We start from the raw sequence: 24,027 nt of genomic DNA, 5'->3' as shown, positions 1-24,027 counted from the left end.
TCCCCTTATGTAACACATTTAGCATAATAGAACCTTCATTTTGTGTTAAGTGTGTACGTAAATCTTGGGTGTATAATGTGTTTGATTTGAACTTGCTTATAAATGCTGATCTGACATAACTAGTATGTTTTCTTTTTCTCTTTAAAAAAAAAAAAGTCTAAAGTATTAATTTGTGTTAATCACAGATGGAAAGTCAAAAATTTTTAGCTGAAAACAGTGCTTCTGTATATATAAAGAAAGTAGAAGCTAGAATTAATGAAGAAATAGAACGGGTGATGCATTGTCTGGATAAATCAACAGAAGAACCTATTGTGAAAGTTGTTGAGAGGGAGCTTATTTCCAAACATATGAAAACTATAGTGGAAATGGAGAACTCTGGGCTAGTTCATATGCTGAAAAATGGGAAGACAGAAGGTAAGACTGGGTCATGTGGGAGACAGAAATGTTTATGATACTGCTTATTGTTTTTAAACATGGGATAAGTCAAGCTTAATGATTGTGTTCCTGTGTAATTGTGAAAACACTTTGGTGGCTCTGTTCTGCAAACATCTGAGAATATTACTTCAGCCTTTTAGAGGGCTCTTAAAACAGAGACTATATGCTTAACTTGATTCTATTTAGTACCAGTCACAGGTACGTTTTTTGGTTAAACCAGGTATCTTGTAAAAAAAGTACAAAGTGGTCTTTGTTACCAGTTTTACATGAGCCATTTTATTACTTCCATTCTAAAAAGTACTTGTGTAAAAGACAAACAGAAGCATTGCAGGACCAATTCTTGTGGAGAGAACATTGTTGCAGGAAGGAGTTGGCTGTTTTTAAAGGATAAGAAGCAGCTTATTGAACTGGTTGAAAAAAAAAAGGGCTTGGCTTGATTTGGTTTTCCCTAATAGAGGTTAATGTGGGACAGAGTGACTGAATGAAAGTTACTATGGAAAGAAATAGAACATAAGTTTCTAAAGCAGCATAATGAAGAGAGGGATTGTAGTATCTGTATTTAGAAATTGGTGCTCACACTAAAGCCATGAGAATGGGGAACAGACTTGCTGCTTAGATTAATGGCCTTTGTTCATTAAAGCAGCTTCACAATTACTAGGTGATAGAGTGACAGGGTGAGCACATTTCCTATCTGTAAGAAAAGGTAGTTACTGTATTGAAAAGGAAAGTGATGATACCATACTTAACATTTTTTTTCTTTAATATCCAGTTTAGATAGCCTTCAGGCTGAGGGTGCAAGATATTGAAGGGTGTTCATAAGCTATAGAAATTAGTTTAACTTTTATAGGCCTTAGTTTGACTGAGTTAAACAGTAGAGTGGAAATACTTGCTGCATTATGATAAGATTTTGCATAAATGTGCGAGGATGGATTGCTCTTTTGGAAAGCCATGTTTAGCCTAAGCCACTTCTCATTATTTTAGGTGAATCTTTTATTGTCATCTTTTGCTCTGAGATGAATGAGTTACACACATGTAACACAAGAGGTGTCCTGCATAATCTCTCATTCTTGATTCCAGACCTTGCTTGCATGTACAAGTTGTTCAGCCGTGTGCCAAATGGTCTGAAGACGATGTGCGAGTGCATGAGCTCATACCTGCGAGAGCAGGGCAAAGCACTAGTTTCTGAAGAGGGAGAAGGAAAGAATCCAGTTGACTATATTCAGGTAGTTAAATATTTTAACTTTTTCTTTCATCTTTCCCACGTTCCTCACAGTAGCAGTTCACCACAGACACGATTTATAAGGTAAACCTTAATATCAATTCAAAAGACATTGTTATTAATAAGCGAAATTTAAAATTTTTTTTAAATGTACGTTCTCTGAATTTTCAGACATGTTTAGAACTCTGGCTGAAGTTGCTTGGAAAGTACATGCTCAGTTTTTGGTAGCTGCTTATATTAAACAACATATTCGGGCTAATTATCTAACTGCTGGGACCTTCTTAGATTACCCTAAATGATATGTCTCCAGAGTGAGTTCTATGTGTGCTGGCAAGTAGCTTTATAGTGTCCATTTTGATTAATTTTATGTAACACTAGCTATCAGTGTTTGTTGAGACAAAAATCACATGGCAATATTTCATGGCAAGATTAGCTGTGATTGAGAGGTAAGTGTGTTTATCAGTCATAACAAATTACTTGCTTCGTTCTCAGTCTCTCTGAGAAACAGAACACATCAGCATGTTAAAAGATGTGAGTGTTCTTTCTTGTTCTCCATCTCTCACTAAGTGATGGGTACCATTCATTCATCAAGATCACAAAATATTGCTTCAGGAGTATTTGTCATCTTTTCCATTGTTTCTGGGAAGATGGATTTAAATTTGCACATAAAATCTTAAGAGTTCGTTGAACTTTAGGGATATGTTTCTGTAGCTGGAAGATGTCTTATATTTAATCTGAACATTCATTAAACATTAAGTTTGAGGGTTTTTTAAAATGTCTAGTTGAAGTCCTTGTGTCTGTTCTTTATGAGAAACATTTAATGTATGTCTGTTAATCTCTGCTGTTTTGTTTGAAAACAATAACTGTTAGAACTGGTTACTATTTGAAGAAGCCATTTGAGTATAAAAACATTTTTGATTGGATTAATAATTTTCTGGCAATGCCGAAGCAAACTTCTTACCAGATTTGAACAAGAATTACCTCTTCAAGGACTGTTAAAAAGCAGAGAGAATATCCTTTGAAATTTATTTGGGTAAATGATTAAGGGCTGTTATGTTTGTGGTGGTACAATTTAAAAAAGAGAGGAGGGGGTCAAATGATGTGGAGAATAAGTACTTTGAAGTAGTTTTCACTCCTAATGGGCCTAAAGAGGTATCATAAAAAATTTAACAGGGAAAGATTTATAAACTTAATTATAAAGATGGTATCAAGGTTTCCTGCTACAGAGGCAAACAGCATAATGAAGCTGAGGAGGACTTGCAGCTGTGTCCCACATGCTTTGGCAGAGCTCAGCCCTTAGTATGTACCCCAGCCATCTCAGGAAGATGTCCTAGGGATGGGGTTGATATTCAATTGCTGATAAACCCCCAGACAGGTTTATCACTTCCACTGAGGTGATGGAAGAAGAGAGAAACACCTGTGAATTGAGAAACCATCTTGTACTTCTCATCTTGGTCATGTTCAGCTGAATCTTTCAAGGACAATAGCAATAAGAAGACCGACAAGGAAGCTGCATCAAGAAAAAAACATTCATCATAGCTCAGCACTGCTTCTGGAACATGACATCACTAAACCCTGAGCAGAATTGGCGAGATGGTTGCAAAAGCATTGCCAGAGGATTAGGTTTAAACTTCGTATAATAGTTTGAAGGGATGTTGAAATGCTGTTTTAATTTAAGGTACTAACAGTTTCTCCTGTTTAGCACCAGGTTGTTCAGATGGTGTACTCGGAGACATAAGCTAATCTTGGTAAACAGAGAGATAGTGGGATTTATTTTGAATTTAAAATTTCTAATACACATTAATTAGCCTGTCTAAAGGCCATTCCTTTAACTGAGATGGTGAGTTCCTAAGAAACGTTACTACTTCTTTGAGTAATTCTTGAATGGCTTCTTTAAGTAACCACATATGAATAATTTCTTAAGAAACTGATAACTTTAGTGTCATTTAACCTGGACAGGTTTTGTGGGCAGTTGTTATTCATGACAAATCTAAATTTCAAGTGAAATTTTCTCTCCTTGCCAAATGCTGTCTTAGTTATGTCTAAACCCTGTGTGTGTCATATACACTTAGTGCTCAGATGATTTTAAGATGCTTCCCCCTTCTACACTCGTTGCTTTAGCTCTGAATAAAAATTATGTTCAGAGTCCAATGATTTAGCTCAGAGGAAGTTGTTCAGTCCGGACCTGTGTACTTCACACTGTGATAACTGGAGAGCTATTGCTTATATCTACCTTTCATATGCTCACAGTGACTCTTAAAGGTCAGCAGGAAACATGTGACTAAATCATGCAAAATACATCCCTGGATTAAATTAGAGGGGGGGAAAGCCCTGACAAGTTTAGGCCTGTTGTTGCAGTGTGTTTTCTCCTCAGACTTGTTCAGTAGCTCTAGGGATGCAGTTGGTGGGTGCTTAGCCTCAGCTTTCACATATCCTGTATTTATGGTAGTGACTTTGTCAATGTTGCTTGACATAGACAAGGCTTAACAAGTGCAACAAATACCTCCTTTAAGTTTTAGATTTAAAAATGCAGTACATCAACCTGTTTACCAAGGGTGTTTAAAAACATTTCTTAGTGTGAGAAGTGTATTATAGCAAGCTGCACCAGTATTTGATACCAATATTTTAGCAAATTTATCTGAAAATTGCCTAAGATATTTATGGCAGCAACACAAATTTAAAAATGGAAATGAAATTTCCGATATTTTCTAACGAACGCAGAGCACTGCAGAATCTCTGTAGATCTGGTCTTCTCTGTCTGTTGTTACTGTTTTCCAGCTTACAACTTCATATCAGTGAAAATGGTTTTTCTTTTTTCTTTTTTAAGGGTTTACTGGATTTGAAGAGTAGGTTTGATCGCTTCCTTCAAGAATCTTTCAATAATGATCGACTCTTCAAACAGACTATTGCGGGTGACTTTGAGTACTTCCTCAACCTCAACTCCAGGTCTCCAGAGTACCTCTCATTATTTATTGATGATAAGCTGAAAAAGGGAGTCAAGGGAGTAAGTATAAATGAACTTGTAATACCATGCTCTTTGCTGTGTAAACTGGGATGAAATTAAACTAAGCTACATTTCTATGAATTATTTTTATATGAAGAGAAATGGCAACACTAGCTAAAAAAAGTATATGCAACACATCTGAGCTCATAACACTTTAGATCTAAACAGAAAAATCAGACACAAGGAGATCTGTGTGGCTTATCACCTACCTCTGAAGCAACATATGTGAATTACTTCTGGCAGATACTCCCTCAAAAATCTTAGGTAGTAGTAGATTCTGCAGCTCCCTTCTTTTGAAACCTTAAGTATCATTTCCTTAAATATATTGATATTTTGGAAGCTATTCCCAATATCTAGTAATTTCTTTTGAAAATTAACTTACTTGGTGTGGGGAAACGGTTTGTCTTTGCTTCTTTTTACTGTTTTTATATATCAGAGGACTATTATCTGTCTCTTCTAGTTTGAGTAGAGCTGTGTCCTTCAGAGTTAGCTTCTTTCATGAGATTTTTTGAGGTACAGAACCCAGAACTGGACAAGATGGTTCATCTGAGGCTTCAGTGGCTCTGAATAAAGCTGAATATTAGTGCATGCAATTTATGCTTTGGGAATCAAATGGTAAATTCTATTCATTTATAAAATAAGTAATAATTCTGTTTGTTCTGGCACTAGGTGGGCTTTACAAAACAAGTCTTTAAAGGTTTCATTCCAAGCTAACCTTTCATACTCCCAATAGTGATTTCCTTCGGTGCTTTTTAAAACTTACCCAGGAACTTTTACTATGTTTATCAAGGCATTCTACCCATTTATTGTTTCCCTTCTCTCTTGAGAGAGAAGTCTATTTAAGTCTATTTCTTACTCCGCTTTATTGAGTTTGGGCACCGTTCTTTTGGCTGTCGATCTCATGTTGGACCAGTTTTGTTGGCTTCTGTGTAGGCTACTGTTAGACCATCTGCTGCTGTGAATTACTGTAAGTGTTTGGGTTGTGTAAGACACTTGTGCTGGAAGATTAAAACCAGCAAATTATTTGTTTTGCAGCTAACAGAGCAAGAAGTAGAAACTATATTGGATAAGGCAATGGTTTTATTCAGGTTTATGCAAGAGAAAGATGTTTTTGAACGCTATTACAAGCAGCACTTGGCAAGAAGACTTCTCACGAACAAGAGTGTTTCAGATGACTCTGAGAAAAACATGATATCCAAATTAAAGGTAAGACAGTACCTGCATACTTTTTAGGGTTTTTTTTCTCCTTCTTTTTTATTAGTCATAGATATGGTTTCTTCTGTTTTTACATAAGAGATTTATAGGTAACGTTAATCTTGATTGCTGTTAGATACAGAGTTGATTTTTAAAGCCCCAGCAGAAAATACAAAAGGTTTTTCTGACTAATTTCGTAGAAATAAAAGGAAGTAAGTAATGGTGAACACCTGTGATGAAAGTGCAATCTAGAAAACAAAATAATTTTTTTGGACACTTGTTAAGACTTTCCAAATAAGAGGACAACTCCAGTGACTGAATTTGAAGATAATGCTATGTTTTATCCTAGATTTTTTGTTATTCACAGTAGAATTTTGTTGCTGCTTCTGTTGTTGTTTTTTAGTTGCCCCCATCAGCAGACTGGTGTTAATGCTCAATTCGTCCTTGATTAAGTAGTTTGAGAGAGATTGAAAAAAAATCTTCGTATCAGTTGGTTAAATGTACTGATTAAATAGGCCAAGAGATGGAGAAGAAGGTAAAACCTCAAGCGGAAAAGTCCTTGAAGCAAGTTCTAATGCAGCTTCCTCTTAAGTTGCATGATAAATGGCTAGAGAACTTCTGAACTAGAGGGATCTGATCCCAAAATCAAAAATCACTGATCCTCATTTTTGGCATATATTCTGTCAGTGAGCAAAGTCTGTGTGCATCAGATTTCTCCAGATTGTCAGTGTTAATTCCTTTCTGATTACCTCTCCACCACTTTTATCCTGGTGATTTAGAGGGCACAGGGCATACATTTGCCAGATGAGTCAGTGAACCTGAACTGCCCTCTTTTCTTGTGGAATTGCAGAGTGATCAGGATGTCTGTGTGCATGTCCCTGATCCTCAAAAGGCCTGGTAATCTCACTGGATGATCTGCAGCCAGCCTTTAAAACAAAACACTCCTAGAACAGCAGGAATTTGCTTCTGATATAAATAAAGTATATTTCCCTTTACAGTATAATGCTAAAAGGCAGGTGGAAGTGTATATCTTATTTTGATAAGCTTTCACAGATTTTTAAATATGAGATGGAAAGCTAAAACGAAATAGAAAATACAATAATGGAGAAAAGAGAAGGAAAACAGGTTTTGATCTGTGTAGGGTTAGATCCTTATATAAGATATGAAACTTTTCTAAAAGATCTGAATATAATGCAAATGGAAATCCCAGTAACAAAATGTACAGAAATACAGTTTTTGAGATTTATAAACTTACTCTCAGTCTTGCAGTTTGCATATCAGAAGCTTTGTTTTCATAGTGCTGGTACAAAAAGTTATTTTGTGTATTTTCAGACTGAATGTGGATGTCAGTTCACATCTAAACTGGAAGGAATGTTCAGGGACATGAGCATCTCAAATACAACGATGGATGAGTTCAGGCAACATCTTCAGGCGACAGGGGTAAGACTGTGGGGGTGCTTGTCCTTTTAGTTCAGTACAAACCCTGAACTTCTGTCGAGGTCTGTGGTTTTTCATTTGTTATTCCATGCATCTGCAGAGAAGGATTTTGTCAGCTTGTGGAAATTCACGTTCCTTTTACTGTGTTTCTTCCCTTACAAACTACAGTAGCATTTCCCAAAATGCTAAAGCCGGTTCCAAGCTTGACGCACAGCTCGAGCAGTGGCAGTTTCGTTCCCTAAAGCCCCGTTTGAGCTGCTGTGGTACCCGCGCTGCAGGGGCGGTGGGGGCGCGGCGCGGCGGCTCTGCCCGGCGGCGGCCGCCAGAGGGAGCGCGGGGGCCACCTCTGCCCAGCGGTGCCCGCCCCTGCCCAGCGGTGCCCGCCCTTGCCCAGCGGTGCCCGCCCCTGCCCAGCGGTGCCCGCCCCTGCCCAGCGGTGCCCGCCCTCCGGGGCCAACTGCCCGCTCCCGGCTGCGCTTCCCAGCTGCTGTGTTCTTCCTTCAAAGCTGAACTCCATTGTGACTTGTAATTTTTTTCTAACAGCAAGAAAAATATCACGTGCTGACGGCGTTTGCAAAGCGCACCGTCTGATGTTTAACTTCCCCCATGCAATGAATGCCTTTGCTAAAGCAAAGCTGCCATTTTATTCAAATTGCAAATATGGACTTAGTTGTTCGTTCAGAAAAAATTTCGCCTTATAGTAAGAGTGGGCCTCTGGAATACTGCATAAAGGAGAGATCACTTCTATTGGGATATCAGTTCACTTGCTCTAAAACACTTTTTTTATACTGATACACAGTAGAGCTTAATAATATATAATAAACAGACTTGTCTGCAGGTAAGTAGATCTATACATCAAGCATGTTTGAATCAGTTTCAGAAGTGAATGCCAGGAATATGTTTGTGGCTGTACTCTGTCCAATGTCCCTGGCTGTGCAAGGTGATATGAAATCTTTGCCTTCTTGAAGCCATGAGTGGAAATCTTCTTCATCAGCATACTGTGAATCATCCTGAATGAGGGAACAGCATGTTCTCAAAGTGGCTTCAGAAAAGGTTGTAGAGGATTTTGATAGTTATAAAAGTGTTTGTGGACAGGAAGTCTTACTACTGCTTTTTTTTTTCTTTAGAGGGTAGTCATGTTTTCCTTCTAGAATGCTTGAAATGCAAATTTGAAGAAAAAACTGTAAGAGCATTCCCATTTTTTAGGTAGCATGCCAGACTCGGACATGGGGCGGGGGTTGTGTTAAAGATTTATGTACTTTACATGACAGTCTTAGATTGAGTTAATAAATGATATCTGTATCTTCTTTTTAGCTGCATACAGCTAATAAGATGAATTTAAAATGTTAACAGATGTCCTGCTGGGCCTTACTTGAAACTTCATCTTTTTCTTGGCAAGAGACCAGGAGTTGATGTGATGGTTGCCTTTTGGTCAGCCTAATCATGGCCTTTTAATGAAATTTCTGGAGTACTTATTTATGACAGAAGCATATCTATTTCTTTGTAGGTCAATAATATTTGAGAGGAAATAGAAACAGGAAGATTGGGAGGGGTTGTGTTACTGTTAACTTGCTGTTGATACTGTGTTTTATATGGAATAGTCTGTTCTACTTCTTTTTAAACAATTTGTGTACCTTGAATGTGTATGGCATCTCTTAGTCAGGCAGCTGCTTTTCTCTAAATAATCCTACCTGCAAAATTTCCTGCTGGATCCTATTTCCTGAGATACAAGCAGTGCCAAATTCTGTGTAGATGATTGGTTTGCCAGCAGTAAGTGGAAAGCTCAGCATTAGGGAAGGTCCAGGCTCGTAGACTATGAGTAATTTCTGCAACTGTGATCCTGAAACATTTCTTGGAGTCCTGTAAAGATTAGATCCCTTCAGGGCACTTTCTACTAGTTTGTACCATTTTTATGCTGAAAAGACATGTGGTAAAATAAAGTGCTCACAAAACTTTTTCAGTGCTCTGTACAATGTATGATGTGAGGCATCCTAAATTATTGTTGTGTTCCAGTCTGGCTAAGGCCAAAAGAATTTGGGAAACAGTTACCTTCTCAGCTAAGATGCTTCAGTACCAGATAAATATATTTTCTGTATCCTGTCTGCACTGATGGCCTTTCCCTGTGCTTTGGCTAGAAGAAAACTGTTGAGGCTCCTTCTTTTTTTTTTTTTAATTAGATAATTGACAAATTAACTAGTTTTCTGTGTCTAAATGGCTGTTTGAACTTCTCTTATGAGCCTCATAACATTGGTGATATGAAATTAGAAGGATGGCAGTAGTGTTGGCTACAGAAGAACTCTTAGCTGGATCTTTACATACTTCTGCAAATTGTTCCTTTCAGTCCCAGGGGTTTCTGTAGGAGTAGTCTGTCATTGATTTGTTTAGGTTTTTTAGAAGTTTCCTGGGCACAAGGTGGTTGATGCACACAGGCATTCAACATGCACAGTACAAAAACTCTTCCATAGTGCATGGAAATGCTTCTCTGCTGTTGGATAGAAGTTTCTGAGTTCAGGTTTTGACCTTCTAAAATACAATGTACTCTGTTTCTGTGTAGTAAGTTTATATAAATTGGATATTGTATGCTCTGGGTTTTTTTGTCCTTAATGTGTGTTCTTTGAAGATATTTGAAGGTTATACCTCCTAGAGCTGAAAATAGACAGTTTAAATAATGCTCAACTTAGTTGAGATAGCTAGTGAGGGTTATGCCTCACTGGTAGCTGGATCTTTATCACCTGCTAATGCATCTAGTTTATAGGTAAAATAAAGCACTTCACTTGTGGAATGTTTGCTCACCAGCGCTGAATATTTATAGTAATAGCTGTCTTTAGGGAAAGAGGATAGGTGGTGTGTGTAGAAGTGAGTAACTGTTTGTATTGCAGTCCAGAGGTGTGATTTAACACCAGATATTCAGTACTTACTCTCTACTTCCACAGAGTAAGTTTAGAAAGAATTACTTTGAAACTGCCACATTTCATGCAACCTGGCTTTATTACATGTCATCCAAAAGCTATTCAGAGAGATTTGTTACACGTATCATGAGTTCTGTTTATGATCACAGACATTTTCTTGTCGCTTAAGAATTTATTTTGTTGAATTCTGTGTGCTCTTAACTGCCAGAGGGGAATGATGTGGAGGAATTTTGCTGTACCATCTACTCTTACAGTGATGAATTAATTTATTTGTCTGGCTTCCTAACAATGTTTCTAGATATATGTCTAATTCTTTCATAGTCTATGAAAATTCTGTGCCAAAACAGAAAGTGAGGAAACGTGGTCCTATTTTAAAATGGTGTATGTTTTCTTCCAATTGTCCTTAGGTCTCATTAGGTGGTGTTGATCTTACAGTGCGTGTCCTCACAACAGGTTACTGGCCTACCCAGTCAGCCACACCAAAGTGTAACATCCCTCCAGCTCCCAGACACGCTTTTGAAATATTTAGAAGGTATGTGTTAAAACAGATTTTTAGGTAGAGGTTTTAAGAAGAAACCTTCTAGATTTAACTTCACAGATATGTTGTACTGTTGGCAGTATGCTGGCAACATGCTGGCATACTCTTTTCTTCAGTTCGTGTGAAAATTGGAGAATACAACAGTCACATTACGATGCTCAAGTTTTTGGGAGATTTTAAGTAACATTCTAACAAGAGTTAATGTTTTGAAAAAAAAAAAAACAAACAAATTTCTTAAGAGTGTCCTTAATGGATATGAAAAGTCTGTGTAACTTTGTAAAGCTTTCAGTACCAAATGTGAACTACGTATTGTTTTCAATTATATTACAGATTTTATTTAGCCAAACACAGTGGGCGACAGCTGACACTCCAGCATCATATGGGTTCTGCAGATCTCAATGCCACTTTCTATGGGCCTGTCAAAAAGGTAAGGTATCAAGGTTGTGTAAATATTGTATCTATGTAAGCAAATGCACATTTTTAATAACTTCAGAATTTTGTAAAATAAGAGCTTACCCATTAACAATATAAGAAGAAGATGCCTTTTGTCAGCCTTATGGTCTGATTCTTCCTTTGCAGCAGTTTTGGTTTAACTTTTTCTTTTCCCCCTCTGAATTTCATTTGAATGCATCGCTCAGGATCACCTTGTAGAAAAATAGCAAATTTGGTCTTGAAGGGACCTCAGTGGTTTGAGTGTTTGGAGTTTTTTGAGTGTAAATGACTCAAAAGTGAAAAGAAACTTGTTTCTTTATAGAGTTATTTTTGTTAAGCCAAGTTTAGCCTGCTTTTCATATGCAGAGTGCTAGCAATGTAGGCATCATTTTTTCGAAAACAAGAATCTGAGCAGAGTTTTTTGAAATACAATGCTTAATTTGTATGTATGCAAGAAAATAATTTTCTAGTGATTCATACCAGTTCTAAAGTGCTAAGCTAGAGGTAGCAGTGGCATGACGTTTGGCAATGTAGAAGGCAGTGCAAGACAAAAACAAAATTCTTATAACAAAGTATTAATAATGCACATTTGTGAGAATGTTAAAATTGTGTTACTGTAAGATAAATATTTTGATAATTTTGAAAATAAGAGTAAGAAAACTTGGAGGGTGGGCAAGTATTGAAACAGAGGCCAGAGAGGTGGTAGAGACTCTGTCCTTGGCAATGCTCAGTATGTGACTGAAGGCTCTACATGGCCTGGCTTGGAGTAATGGCTGGACCACAGGACCTAAGGAGGTGCCTCCAACTTCAATCCCCCTGATGTTCTAAGAAGACTACTGGAGGAACATTCTGCTTATGCCCCTGGGCATATGCTGTTCTATTTCTTGTGTAGACTGATCTCCTGGATAAATTTTTCATCATGTAACTTTCATCTTATCAAGGTAAAATGTTTTTCAGTGGAGAATAATCTAATAGTAGTTTTGGAATTTTAAAATAGGAAGATGGCTCAGAAGTTGGCGTAGGAGGTGCCCAAGTAACTGGCTCAAATACACGGAAGCACATATTGCAAGTCTCCACTTTCCAGATGACAATATTAATGCTCTTTAACAACAGAGAAAAATACACATTTGAGGTAAGTGTTGTGGTTGTCTTACCTCATTTTAAATGACTGTTTTAGGCACTCTCTTGTTCTCTGGAATACACTGTTGAAGATCAGATGCCTCTCATTCTATTTGAGTATGGATCAGGCCAATAAATGCAGGAAGCAGATTGTTAGCAGTGCACCTGTTTGGGAACACAAGTTTTCAGAAGTGTTTGAGGGTTGTGAGGGTGGTTATTTCTAGGCCATCGAGCTGTAGAAAAGCTGAAGTTGGAATGCAGCAGGTGGCTCCATTTCCTCATTTTGTCTTCGATAAACTGCATTTAGAGGCCAAAGGGTGGAGAAGGATTTGTATCCTGGCTTCTTAAATACCAAAGTGCTTAAACTGGCAGGCTGGGTGGTTCAAAGAACTTTCAGCCCTTCTCTGAGCTGGTTAGCCAGAAAGGACAATGAAGAAGGTCCAGATGGATTCTTAACAAGGAGACTTAAAGGGGTGTTGCTGGGAAAGGTTGAGGTGTCAGCTAATGGAGGATGATGAAGGTGGCTTTAGAAGCAGAGGAGGATCCTGTGCTGTGAGATCTGAACATTGTATTGGTAATGTCAATTAATGGTTTCACTTCAGGCATTATATTCTCTTCAAGAGAGCACTGGCAGCCTTGAAAAGCAGCATGGGTGCAGTTTGAAACAGAGTGGATTTCCAGGTTTTCTCATCTACTTTGGCTGTGCAGTGCATAGTAATCATTTGCCTTTTGTTTGGATTTTGTTTTCAGCTTATTTGGCATACTTCTAGCCTCTTAATAAAGAAAGTTTCTTTGAAAGTCTCAGATGGGATTAAGGAAGGGAGGATTTGATAAGAGACTCTTAAGAAACTACTCATAAATTAAGAAAACCATCATTTTAGAGCACAAAGTCCTGTGTGTTGTGAAATCTACTTCAGGAGCATTACAGCTTTGAGTACTTTCTCTGCAGAATATATGAGGGAGCAAAAACAAGAGGGGGACTTAACAGCTCTTTTTTTTTTCCTTGAAGCTGGTTTTGAAATTGAGCTGAAGGCTGCCTTACTCCATCAAATTGTAGGCTTTATGAGTAGGAGAGCCTCACCCATATATGAATAAATAATACTTGGTAGAGCAGTGAAAAAATTTTAATACATGCTCTAAGTTATAGTTTATTTTATTAAGACCAGATGATAGAGAAATATGTCCACCTGCTTTTAAGTTGTGTGTGTTTTGTTTATTTCTGGTTTGGGAGTTCTTAAGCTCTTACTTTGTGTCCCACTGTAACTAAAACATTAAGGAGGCATATTTGTTTGGTTTGGTTTCTTTGGTGAAGTGTGTAGGAGTTGTCTTTAACTCCAGCCAGGAAAGCTTATGAAAACTTAAGAAGAGAATGAATTTTATCTTGTTCATTGATAATTGAATACCATGATTAAGTGCTGAGTGCTGGGCAACCATTACTTCTCTGTCATGTCAAACTGGTGCTTTCACTGCAATGCAGCATGTGATCTGACTTGTGGTGTGTGCTTGTGTAAGCCTAAAACTGTCTGATATACAAGTGTTTCTGCACATTCACAGCTGAACAGATTAATTTGAAGTTGCCTTCACAGTTGAACACACTTTGATGGTTTATTTTGCATTCAGTGTGATTATTAATTGCAAACTTGATAAGATCCTCACAGTAATCCTAACAGCCATTAAGGCATGTGATTGAGAGAAAAATGGGATAATGATGATGCAAAAATTATGCATCAATTGCTATGGAAACTTAAAAGATTATTGCATAGAAGAATTCCTTCAGAAAAAAAGTATGAATTTATTGTACTCCTAAGCAGCAACATTTTATTTGTATATGCAAAATAGCTGGTGGTCCTATGGGTCTAGGTTAATGCTACTAAAATGGAAAAGGAAGGATCTTCATGCAAGCCTTGAAAGAATGCTAATTATTTCAAAGAATCAATTTTTTTCTTATCAAATCTCATATAATACTCAGTATATTTTTCTGTTAGTTTAAGTTACAACTCAGTATTTTAAATGCTGAAATGCACATTTTTTTGTAATGACATCAAAAATAAGGTTGGTTCTTTATGTTTAACAAACAAGATATACAGATGTGGCTGTAGTAGAAGTTAGGTTGTTGAATAATTCCACAAAAATTAGAGATTAGTACTTGAAACTGGATTATCTGTTTCCTCTTTTGCTAATGTCTGCTTTGGAAGAGATACAAGTTGAAGCCTGTAAATAAAACTCTAAAAATACTTTTTATTATTTCAACAAAATTACATAATGCTTTTCCTTCTGATTTCCTTCTGCACATTTTCCTTCTAATAACCTTTTTTCTTGTGTAGAACTGGACAGAGGCAATTCCATACCTAGAGGGATTTCTTTGGTAGCCTCTCAATAGAGCTCACTTGGTAATATTTTTAGCACTGATTGTGTAATCGGTACTGCTCCTGTGCACAAATCTAATGTGGCCTTTAAAAGAAGTCATTTTTGGAGATGGGGAAGAAGTATGCATTTTTCACTGTTACATCACGTATCTGTTTAAAAATATGTTTAGAAAAACGTTATGCTACAGACTGAAGGAAAGAGAGAGCACAGGAACATCTGTTATCCCCATTTACATTCATAGCTACTTTTTTTTTTTTTTTATCCAACTTCAACTTTTTGGCTCCTTTTGAGGCAGCATATTGCAGTGCAATTCTTCATGGTTCTTACTTTAATGCTGGGTTATAAATTCTGAAACCCAAATGGTTTGCATGTTAGTGGCTAAGTTGAAATGCTAGAGAGTGAAGTACAACAACAGAAATACACAGTGGTCTGTATAAGGATGGCCAGCATCAAAACCCCTCAGAAGGTCCCTTTTGGCTCTTTAATTCACTTTCACCAAAAGGAGAGTATATATATTCCCTTGTAGAAGTGATTTAGTTTTGAAAGGATTAATTTTAACTGTTGATCAGAAATCAAAGTTTGGAAACAGGCTTTACATCATTAAAAAGCTGGGTTTGGTTTGTGGCCTTAAGGCTTTACATTTATCTGAGTCCTAAAATCTGTCACATTCCCTTGGTTTGTTAAATTTTATGCTGATCCACCTGTTTCAGTAAGACTTTTTGTTGTTACCATGTAAAGGATTATAGTTTTTTGGGGTTTCTTAATACTGCTTCATGCTGAATCTGAAAAAAAAATGTGTGAAGGTGACAACAGTGTTTTAAATAACGCAACAAAGGAAGAAATAGTAACTTCCTGTGAGCAGCTTGGGAAAAGGCATTTTCATACTAGCAAATAGTTAAGATATGTGGATATACATCACTTATTTCAAGTGGTATGAATATTCCTGAATGCTTTATGCTAAGTGTACTCTTAAGAACCCTTTATTTCCCAATCATCCATAAACAGGAGGTACCAAAATTTCTGAATTTTTTTTAATTTTGACCTTACTAATTTTATTTTATTTCATTCCAGTTAATTTGAGCTCATGTCAAAAACAGTTTCATGTAAAGTCCTCACTGTACACGTAGTGTTTGGTCTAGTTGAAAAGTAATGCACGTTGTGTCTGAGCCTCAGCATCACTGAGACCTGGTGGTGAGATGTTGTGTATGAGGTGCACTGTAATTCATGATAGAGTCCAAGTCAAGGCCAGCACATCCAAATTATTTTTATTGCATATTGTCAGTGGTGAATGACAACAGAAAAGTAGCATTTTTTTCCTTGGTTGATTTTTAAAACAACTTGAGTACACTCAAGAAATAACATTATTTGATAGAACTTAGTTTGATTTTTCTGGTCGCTGTTTAAAGAACTTTTAACAAGTTCTTTGTAGTTCTTTACAGTTCTTCACTTGGACTTGTTACTGCTGCTTTTAAGAACACTGACAGAGCTGCACCAAGTTATGTACATCTTTTTACAAACAGTCTTCTTCAGCGTTCATGTTTGCTGCACTGTGATGGGGGGGTTTGTATTTGGAGAAGTCCTGGCCAAGGGCATCTGGGCTGTAAATAAATTATTCAAGGTTATTCAGAAAGGAGGTATAATGAATCTAGAGTATTTCTATGTTATGGTGAAACTAGACATGGTTTGCTTCCATTTGTAGAGATTTTATTTTCAAGGGCTGAATGCAATAGCATTTATGCAGCTCTTGGTCGGGAATTGTCAAGAACATCATGGATGTTTTCCTTCACTAGTTAGTTAGAAGGTTTCACCCTGTTGAGCAAACCTTGGGAACAGTTAACAAATCCTTTCAACCTTCTCAAAAATCACAGGGAAATGAAACAACTGGTTATTCCTTATTCTTCCTTCAGCTCATGGTGACTCTTCATTTGACAAAATTCACTGTCTCTGCATTGACGCAGGTGGATCGTTTTGCACAGTACACACTGAGACTTTGCTGCTGAATGAGTTCTGACCTTTCAAGCCCCACAACCGTCACAGTATTATTTTGCAGGCTTGAAGGTGGACATTTAAGCAATCTCTGATGTTGTTTGCAAAACATGATACTTCTGTCATAGCCACAAGCTAATTAAGGTATTTTTCTTTAGGAAATTCAACAAGAAACTGATATCCCCGAAAGAGAACTGGTTAGAGCCCTACAGTCCCTTGCATGTGGCAAACCAACACAACGTGTTCTCACAAAAGAGCCTAAATCAAAAGAAATAGAAAATGGTCATATATTTACAGTGAATGATCAGTTCACATCTAAGCTACACAGGGTCAAGATTCAGACGGGTAAGTGAGCTTTATGTTCTACTCTCTTGCAGTCCCAAAACTGCCTTAAAATTTCAAATTATCTTTTGCAGGATTGATGTCCATAGAAGTAAAAGGAAGAGAGAAACACAGGGGGTTTTTAGATGATGATTAGTTGCATCAAAATGAAAACTCTAATACCAAGAAAAGTATGGAAGTCAGTTAAGCCTTTTACTTTACAAACTTTGTAACTATCTCTTAAAGAAAATATTGAAAGAAAAATAATTCAAATCAAATAATAAAATAAAAATTATGCTACCGATTGATTCAGAAATAGGAAAATTGCCTCATGAGTTGCTGTACTACTGTGAAAGTGAGTGTTTTAAGTGCAACATTGGTAATTCACATGCTGTTTGTTACACATAATAGAACTTGCTGGGCTTCTGTGCAGCAGGTAAAACCCAGTAGTGCCTACATAGCTGACCCTGCACATACCCCTCTGCGTGAGTGGTGTCCTGACCCCCTTCACGTGCATGCAGAGCACTGCACTGGCAACACATTTATCAGCTCTGGAGGCTTTTCCTGGTGAGCAGGAGCACAGCAGCCAAAATAAAGTAGATTGTGTGACAACTCTCTGAGCTTTAGCAGAATTCTGCCTTTTCATTTCCACTCCACAAATGTCTGTGAATGGGGAATATGGTTTGGGTTCAAGATGATTTTAGAGCAAACTAGGTAATTGTGGGTTTATCTTTCTGACATAAGACAGAAAAGTGCTTGTGTGTATCTCTTTAAAGCTGATAAATAGTTGGGACTTTTAAGTGAAGAAGGGCAGGGGGAAAATGGTGTATCAGTGCAGGAGGAGGGCTTGGTTGTAATGATGCTTGGGTGAAGGGCAAAGAAAAGCTCAGCCTAAGGGCAGAAATGAAACATAAATAGAAGAGAACAGAACACAAATAATATAGTTGAGTTGGAGAGGATAAAGTTGGACTATTTCTTCTGACTGATGAACTTTTAAAGTGTTCACTAGTTTGTGAAGTAAATTTTCAACCCTTTTTCTACTTCAATTGATTATTTGCTATATTAAAGAGAAAAATATTTAATGTGAGCATGAGGGTATGGGGGTTGGTGGTGCCTGTGCCTGTAAGAACATTTGAGTACTGTTCAAATTTTAACATACTAGTAATTAAATAACAGATTGTTATCTTGTCACTTGCTATCAAAATATGCCAGAAACTGTTAATATGTTCTTGTGGCTGCTTTTCATTAAAAAAAAAAATCAACTTTAAGAATGTCAAAACTCAGGAAAATATAACTTGATGTCTAGATGAAATAAACAGTGAAGCTAACACACAATGAAATCAATCTTAATTTTGGTAGCATAATTTACATTCTCTTTCTTTTCTTTAAGTTGCTGCCAAACAAGGAGAATCTGATCCAGAAAGGAAAGAAACAAGGCAGAAAGTAGATGATGACAGAAAACATGAGATAGAAGCTGCTATAGTTCGGATAATGAAATCTAGAAAGAAGATGCAACACAACGTGCTAGTAGCAGAGGTATGATTGTACACAGTTTGGATATGGACTCAGGAATTCTTTTTGCTTTTCCTAGGAACTCATTGAAGTTACACAGCTCTTACTAACGTGGTTCTGAAAGGCCTTTGAGAGATGCTGTAGTTAACCTATCCTTTTTTTTTTCTCCCTGTCTTTCTGAAGACGTCTAAATCCTTACCCTTCACTTTAGGATGTACTTACGGGTATATCTGATCTCCCTTCCTCCTTTTAGTGCTATTATGATTTTAAATCCCTTGAAAAGCAGTTGACAACAAAAAAACACTGTGCTTAACATGATTATTTTCTGCTTTGATCTTTTTACTGCCTTTTGGGTTCAGTTTTGAGAGATTTGAGCTCTTAACAGAGAGAAATAATCCTTCTGCTTGTAACTCCTAAGTTCAGACAGCTTCAGGACAGTAGTAATTTTCAGTAACTTCAGGATTCTCAGGTTGTGACCACGCCTCTGTAGAGCTTTGAATCATACCCAGACATGAGCAAGCAACTTGGGGGACTGTCAGAAGTCTGCAGACTTCCTCTTCTGCTTCATAGTTGTAGCCATCTCTGTCTTCATATATTCTTTTCTGATTATTGTGGTCTGTTAGGATGCTTAAAGATCTTACTTGCGCTGTGATCTTACATTATTGGTTTTTATTTTACGTTTTAGGTAACTCAGCAGCTGAAGGCCCGATTCTTACCAAGTCCAGTTGTTATTAAAAAACGTATTGAAGGACTTATTGAGAGAGAATATTTGGCACGAACACCTGAGGATCGCAAAGTATACACTTACGTAGCATAAAATGCGTTCAGAAAATTTGATTTATTCTTGGACTATACTCTTCGCATGAACTGGGAAGTTCTTTTAAATCATTAATATTAAGACAACCATCTCTTCTATGAAATTACAGTACATGTTCTAGACCATTCGGATCAAGCCTTTTACTCCTTTTGAGAGTTTTCAACCTGAATTGATTGAGCTTCAGGCTTTTCAACGTTATCCCTGTAGAGATCATCCTTACAATTCTTCGGGAAAATGTGAATGTGCCGCGTTTGTTTTCAATACTGTATGAAAACAGAGAAATAAAAACAAATTTAGAAAATACAGCTCATTTAAAAAAATAAAATTGTTGGAATTTCATTTCCCCAGATCTTCAGTGTTGATGTAAATGTGTTTCTGTAGTGTTGCTTAGCACTTCGCGCATTGTATAAGTTGGGTTTAAAAGAAACCACAAGTGGTGAGGCAAAATTCCCACTTATATTGCTCTGCTTCAAATGTTTCTTTAACTAGACATGTTTAATTTAAATACTTGGTAATCTTTTGAAGACCCGAGAAGACAACTTGAGCATGTTTCACTCTTCCAGCTGCAATCACTGTTCCAACAACATGAATCAGGAACTTCTGGGGGCTCAGAAAAGACCATAATAATTTTGGCTTTCCCTTCTGTAATTTGAGTTCTTCTGAATTAAACTCTATATTGATTAGGTTTGTTCTGGTTTCTTTATAGGAAAAAGGACAAGATTTTAGTGTGTATAAACTGTATAATAATTTTTGCTGTTGTACTCACTGCTGATGGTGGATTGTACAGGGCGATGTTTTTATTTCACTAAATGTAGACAAAATAAATTTAAAATAAATGGATTTAGTGTACACAAACAACTAATTCAAGTGTGTTAGAGTACAGGGTTGACAATCTTTTGGAACTAAATACTGTCCCCTGGGGAAATGTACTGGGATTATATTTTGTTAATAAACATCATAGATGGATCTGTAGCCCCAGGGCTTCCCATCATAAGTGCATATTTCAGGAGATTAAAGTGAAGCCAGCGTGCACTATTTGTTTTTAAAAACGCATTTTAAACATGCAATAAAAAATTGTTACTGCAATGAAATTTTTAGTTCTTACCCTGGAACTTTTTTTCTTCTTGACAGTGTGCTGCAAAAATAGATTAAAATTAGGAGTTTAGTGGCATCATTTTTCTTGTAGTTAGAAATTTTCAAGTCTGCATTGTACTGCAGTTTTTATTAAACCATATTTCTGACATTCCAATGCACATATTACATGGTTTTCCAGGCGTAGCTATTTTTCTGATTTAATTTAAAACAATATTTTTGTCTTGGTTCGCATTACTTTCATCCACAGATCTTGAAAAATATCACTGGGATGGGCTTTCCAATATGTAGAGCTGGAATTGAAACAAGAAGAAAACCCTGGTTGTAGAACAACATGGATCTGCCAGAGCACTTCTTGATGAGCTGTATTAAACAAGTGCGTGGGGCTGGTGCAATGTACCAATGGGACTGGAGGGTGTTTTTCATGTGTTTACAATTTCACCCCTCTCCAGCCTGTTGAGATACAAATCCTGGGTATTGTTCAGGAGTTGGATATTTGTTCTGAAGATGACGACTGGAGTTAAGGTGATGTCTTAGCTCAACTTAGCTTCAGTTTACTGCACACTCCCAACACACACACACACACACACACAGTAATTTTTGAGTCATCAGAGGGGGGAGGTGGCTGAAGGACCTTCCTACCCTTGTCCATCGAGAATTTAGCCCCCCAAAAAATCAGCTGGGCCATCAGCCCTCCAGGAAAGGTGTTTACTGGCCATTATTAAAACACTGGTGCCTCTGCACAGTATATGCAAATGTTCAATAGAGATATTGTCATTGTTTAGCCAGTACTAAACAGGTTGGAGCTGATTTGGGGGGTTGATTTTGTTAAAAATCTTCAGAAATGTCTTCCTCAAAATGTAACTCCCTCTTCCATGTACGGTATGAAGGTTTTCTTTTTATGCATATCTTATTCTTCAATAGCATGAATGTTGTGATATTGCATGTTAATGTTTTCCCATGTGCTTTTCAGGGAGAAATGGGTGTTCAAGTCCTTTTCCCTGTGAAGCTTTTAGAGACGTTATTGTTGTGATTTAGGACAAGAGGACTTTGTCCTTTGCATTGCTGTTGTACTTTTGCTGTGCATCAGCTGGACCTTCCTAACTCTGGTGGCTTTTGGAAGTGCTGAGCCTGAATGTCACGGGAATGACTGTATAATTACATGTTTAAGGGTGGTTTTTTACAAGCTATGTGGGCAGGAGTGTTTGCCAGAAGAACAGCAGGTGGTGATGGCTATCTTCAATAACAAATACTAAGAGTATAGTTTCCATTGTAATAGAATTTTGAAGACACTATTCAGGGAGGGACTTGTGCCGAAGTCACTTTCTAGAAATGTGCTCTTTACCATTGAACAATGAGATTGTGATGCTGAGGACTGAAAGATGAACAATATGAAAACTCCAGTCAGAGAGAACAAGACATTACTAGGACTCTGCTTAAGGTGAGTTTGATGTTTATGTGCTTGTATGTTAGTGGGATTTAATTTACAATGCATAGGAGAACTCTGCTATGCCTTGTCTAATTTCATTTCCTTCCTTAGTTTCCACTTAAAACTTCTTTGTAATTTTATTAAAATTTCATTAGTAGGATTGTAGTTACATGTGTGACTGTAATTATTAATAAGTTTGCATTAATGTGCAGTTAAATGCGGTAACAAGACTTAATAAACATGGAGTTTAATTCTTCAGAATTTTTAAAAAGTAGATTTTGGAGTTTATAGCTGTTTGAAGATATGTAGGCATGCACTTTCCTTGTAGACAAGTTTATTTAAAAGGATTGAGAGTACTCTTCATTTACCACCATAATAAATAAGATGATCCTATGGATCCCTGATGGAGTTCTTGCTCTTTTCCATGTCAGAGGTACCTTTACAGCTTTGATTTGCCCCTTGTGTCTCCTAGAATTAATCCATACCATTTCCCCATTGGCTACAGCACAAATGAATGCTAAGCATGTCTGCTAAGCAGACCCAAGTCTGGGATGCTCAGCTGCTCCAGTGTCTCTCCTCACCCCCTTTCCTAAAGACAACTTTGCCCTGTTGACCCTAAAGCTTTCAGTGCAATACAGTCTGTTCTCCTTACTACTGCTCACTGAGAATTGGCAACTGATGTCAGATCTATTCCTGCACCTGTGAAAACAGAAGCATTGCATTAATTATGCTGGATGACTGAAGTATTTTTATTCACATGTATTGTATTGTTTATTCACAAATTGTATAGTACCTGATAAGTGGCATTTATATGTGTGTGTGTGTGTGTATATGTATATATATATATATGGTAATAGAGCCTTTCATGAGGCATAGTTTTGGGGATAAGCTTTCACAGACTTGGGGTTCCCATTTTTTCAAAAGTAGCAAAAACTGGAACTACTTGTGGCCTCTGCATGTCCAAAACTGGCCTGAACCTTTCTAGCTCAGTTGAACTCCTTAGCTCTGCTTTGTTCTTCATGCTTAGAGGTGAGGTGGGCTTTCTTTTCCCTGTTCTTTCTTTCCCTTTCCCTTTTTTTTCTTCTCCTTCCTCCTTACCCGTTTCTGTCCCCCCTTTTTCTTTCCCCCCTTTCCCTTTTTTTTCCTTGCCCTGACTAAAGCTCTGTTAAGCCCCCAGTAGCACCTTTAACAACCTGCTCCTGCAGTTTGTGTCTCGAAACTTTTAAGAATGTGTTTTGGAATAGCATGGATGGGGCAGGAAAAGGAACTTCTCTTCCTATGTAGTATGACATGTTTAAGGGTGAGGTAAATGAGGACTGAGAGTTAACATACAAGGCATCAGGTGATGAAACAAAACACTGTTAGATCTGTAATTTAGTCTGAAAATCGTGACTTTTCAATCTAGTTCATGGGGCACCTTCTTAAGTTATAATGTCAGATTTTATTTCTTGAATATGTTCCTTACAAGCTGAAAAAAACTTTGAGACTTCCAAGGTATGTGGATTAGTTAGCAGTGATAAATATACTTGTTATGTTTATTATTTATTACCTACTTATTTATTTCGCCTTCTAGCTACTGTAACCACATCTTTGGGAAAGTGTTGCAGGAGTTGGGTAACCTGTGAGATTTAGCCTGTAGTGAGAGTCTGAATCCTGAACTTGGAGTGGATTTTAAAAAATTAACAGAAAAATACTAACAATGCTGTCTAGGTTGAAATCCTGGTGCCTTGAGCTCTGTAGTTCCAATAGTTGGTCTGCAATTATATATAACAGGACTTGGGCTCACTAGTTAATGCCTTCATAAGGAAACATGTATTGTGGAAATCAGCGAGGGATTTAGCCCTCCCAAAATGAGTATTTCCCAAACTCTTGAAAACTCCTGTGCATGTTTCATGTTTTCTGAGTGAAGCATTTTAATAATGAACTATGATTTTTCAGTTGTATAGAGGCTGTTAACGTCAAGTGCTGCACTGGGCAGAATCACACTGACACTGCAGGTTGTTCCCCAGGTCCATCAGTCAGCAGTGAGCAGCTGGTCGGGCAGCACCCAATACACTAAACAAAGTTACCCTCTGCATTCTTTAGCACTGAGCCTTTGTAAGATCCCTGTTATGTGTGTGCTCACCACAGGTGCTTCTCTCCTGCTGATGCTGCACAACACTGTTTCCTGTGAACAGTGCTATAACAACAGCACGTTGACCAACACCACTGCTGTT

General features: G+C 37.4%; 1 protein-coding gene across 2 annotated transcripts in view; it reads left to right on the top strand.

The window, feature by feature from the left end:
* The window catches only part of CUL3 (cullin 3), a 59,189-nt gene extending 39,032 nt beyond the window's left edge, over nt 1–20,157 (top strand). For both annotated transcript variants that reach the window (XM_039380558.1, XM_027751226.2), the window contains exons 6-16: nt 186–414; nt 1,513–1,658; nt 4,482–4,658; nt 5,694–5,864; nt 7,185–7,292; nt 10,606–10,730; nt 11,067–11,163; nt 12,166–12,300; nt 16,799–16,985; nt 18,352–18,497; nt 19,159–20,157. In XM_039380558.1, coding sequence (XP_039236492.1) covers nt 186–414; nt 1,513–1,658; nt 4,482–4,658; nt 5,694–5,864; nt 7,185–7,292; nt 10,606–10,730; nt 11,067–11,163; nt 12,166–12,300; nt 16,799–16,985; nt 18,352–18,497; nt 19,159–19,290 — 1,653 coding nt within the window. In that variant the 3' untranslated portion in view covers nt 19,291–20,157. The remainder of the gene's footprint in view (nt 1–185; nt 415–1,512; nt 1,659–4,481; nt 4,659–5,693; nt 5,865–7,184; nt 7,293–10,605; nt 10,731–11,066; nt 11,164–12,165; nt 12,301–16,798; nt 16,986–18,351; nt 18,498–19,158) is intronic.
* Nucleotides 20,158–24,027: the final 3,870 nt, after the last annotated feature.

The sequence above is a fragment of the Pipra filicauda genome, unplaced genomic scaffold, assembly GCF_003945595.2.
Source record: "Pipra filicauda isolate LSUMZ 115617 unplaced genomic scaffold, ASM394559v2 scaffold199_size1391877_pilon, whole genome shotgun sequence".
Lineage (NCBI taxonomy): Eukaryota > Metazoa > Chordata > Aves > Passeriformes > Pipridae > Pipra > Pipra filicauda.
This window is presented reverse-complemented; position numbering and strand designations above follow the sequence as displayed.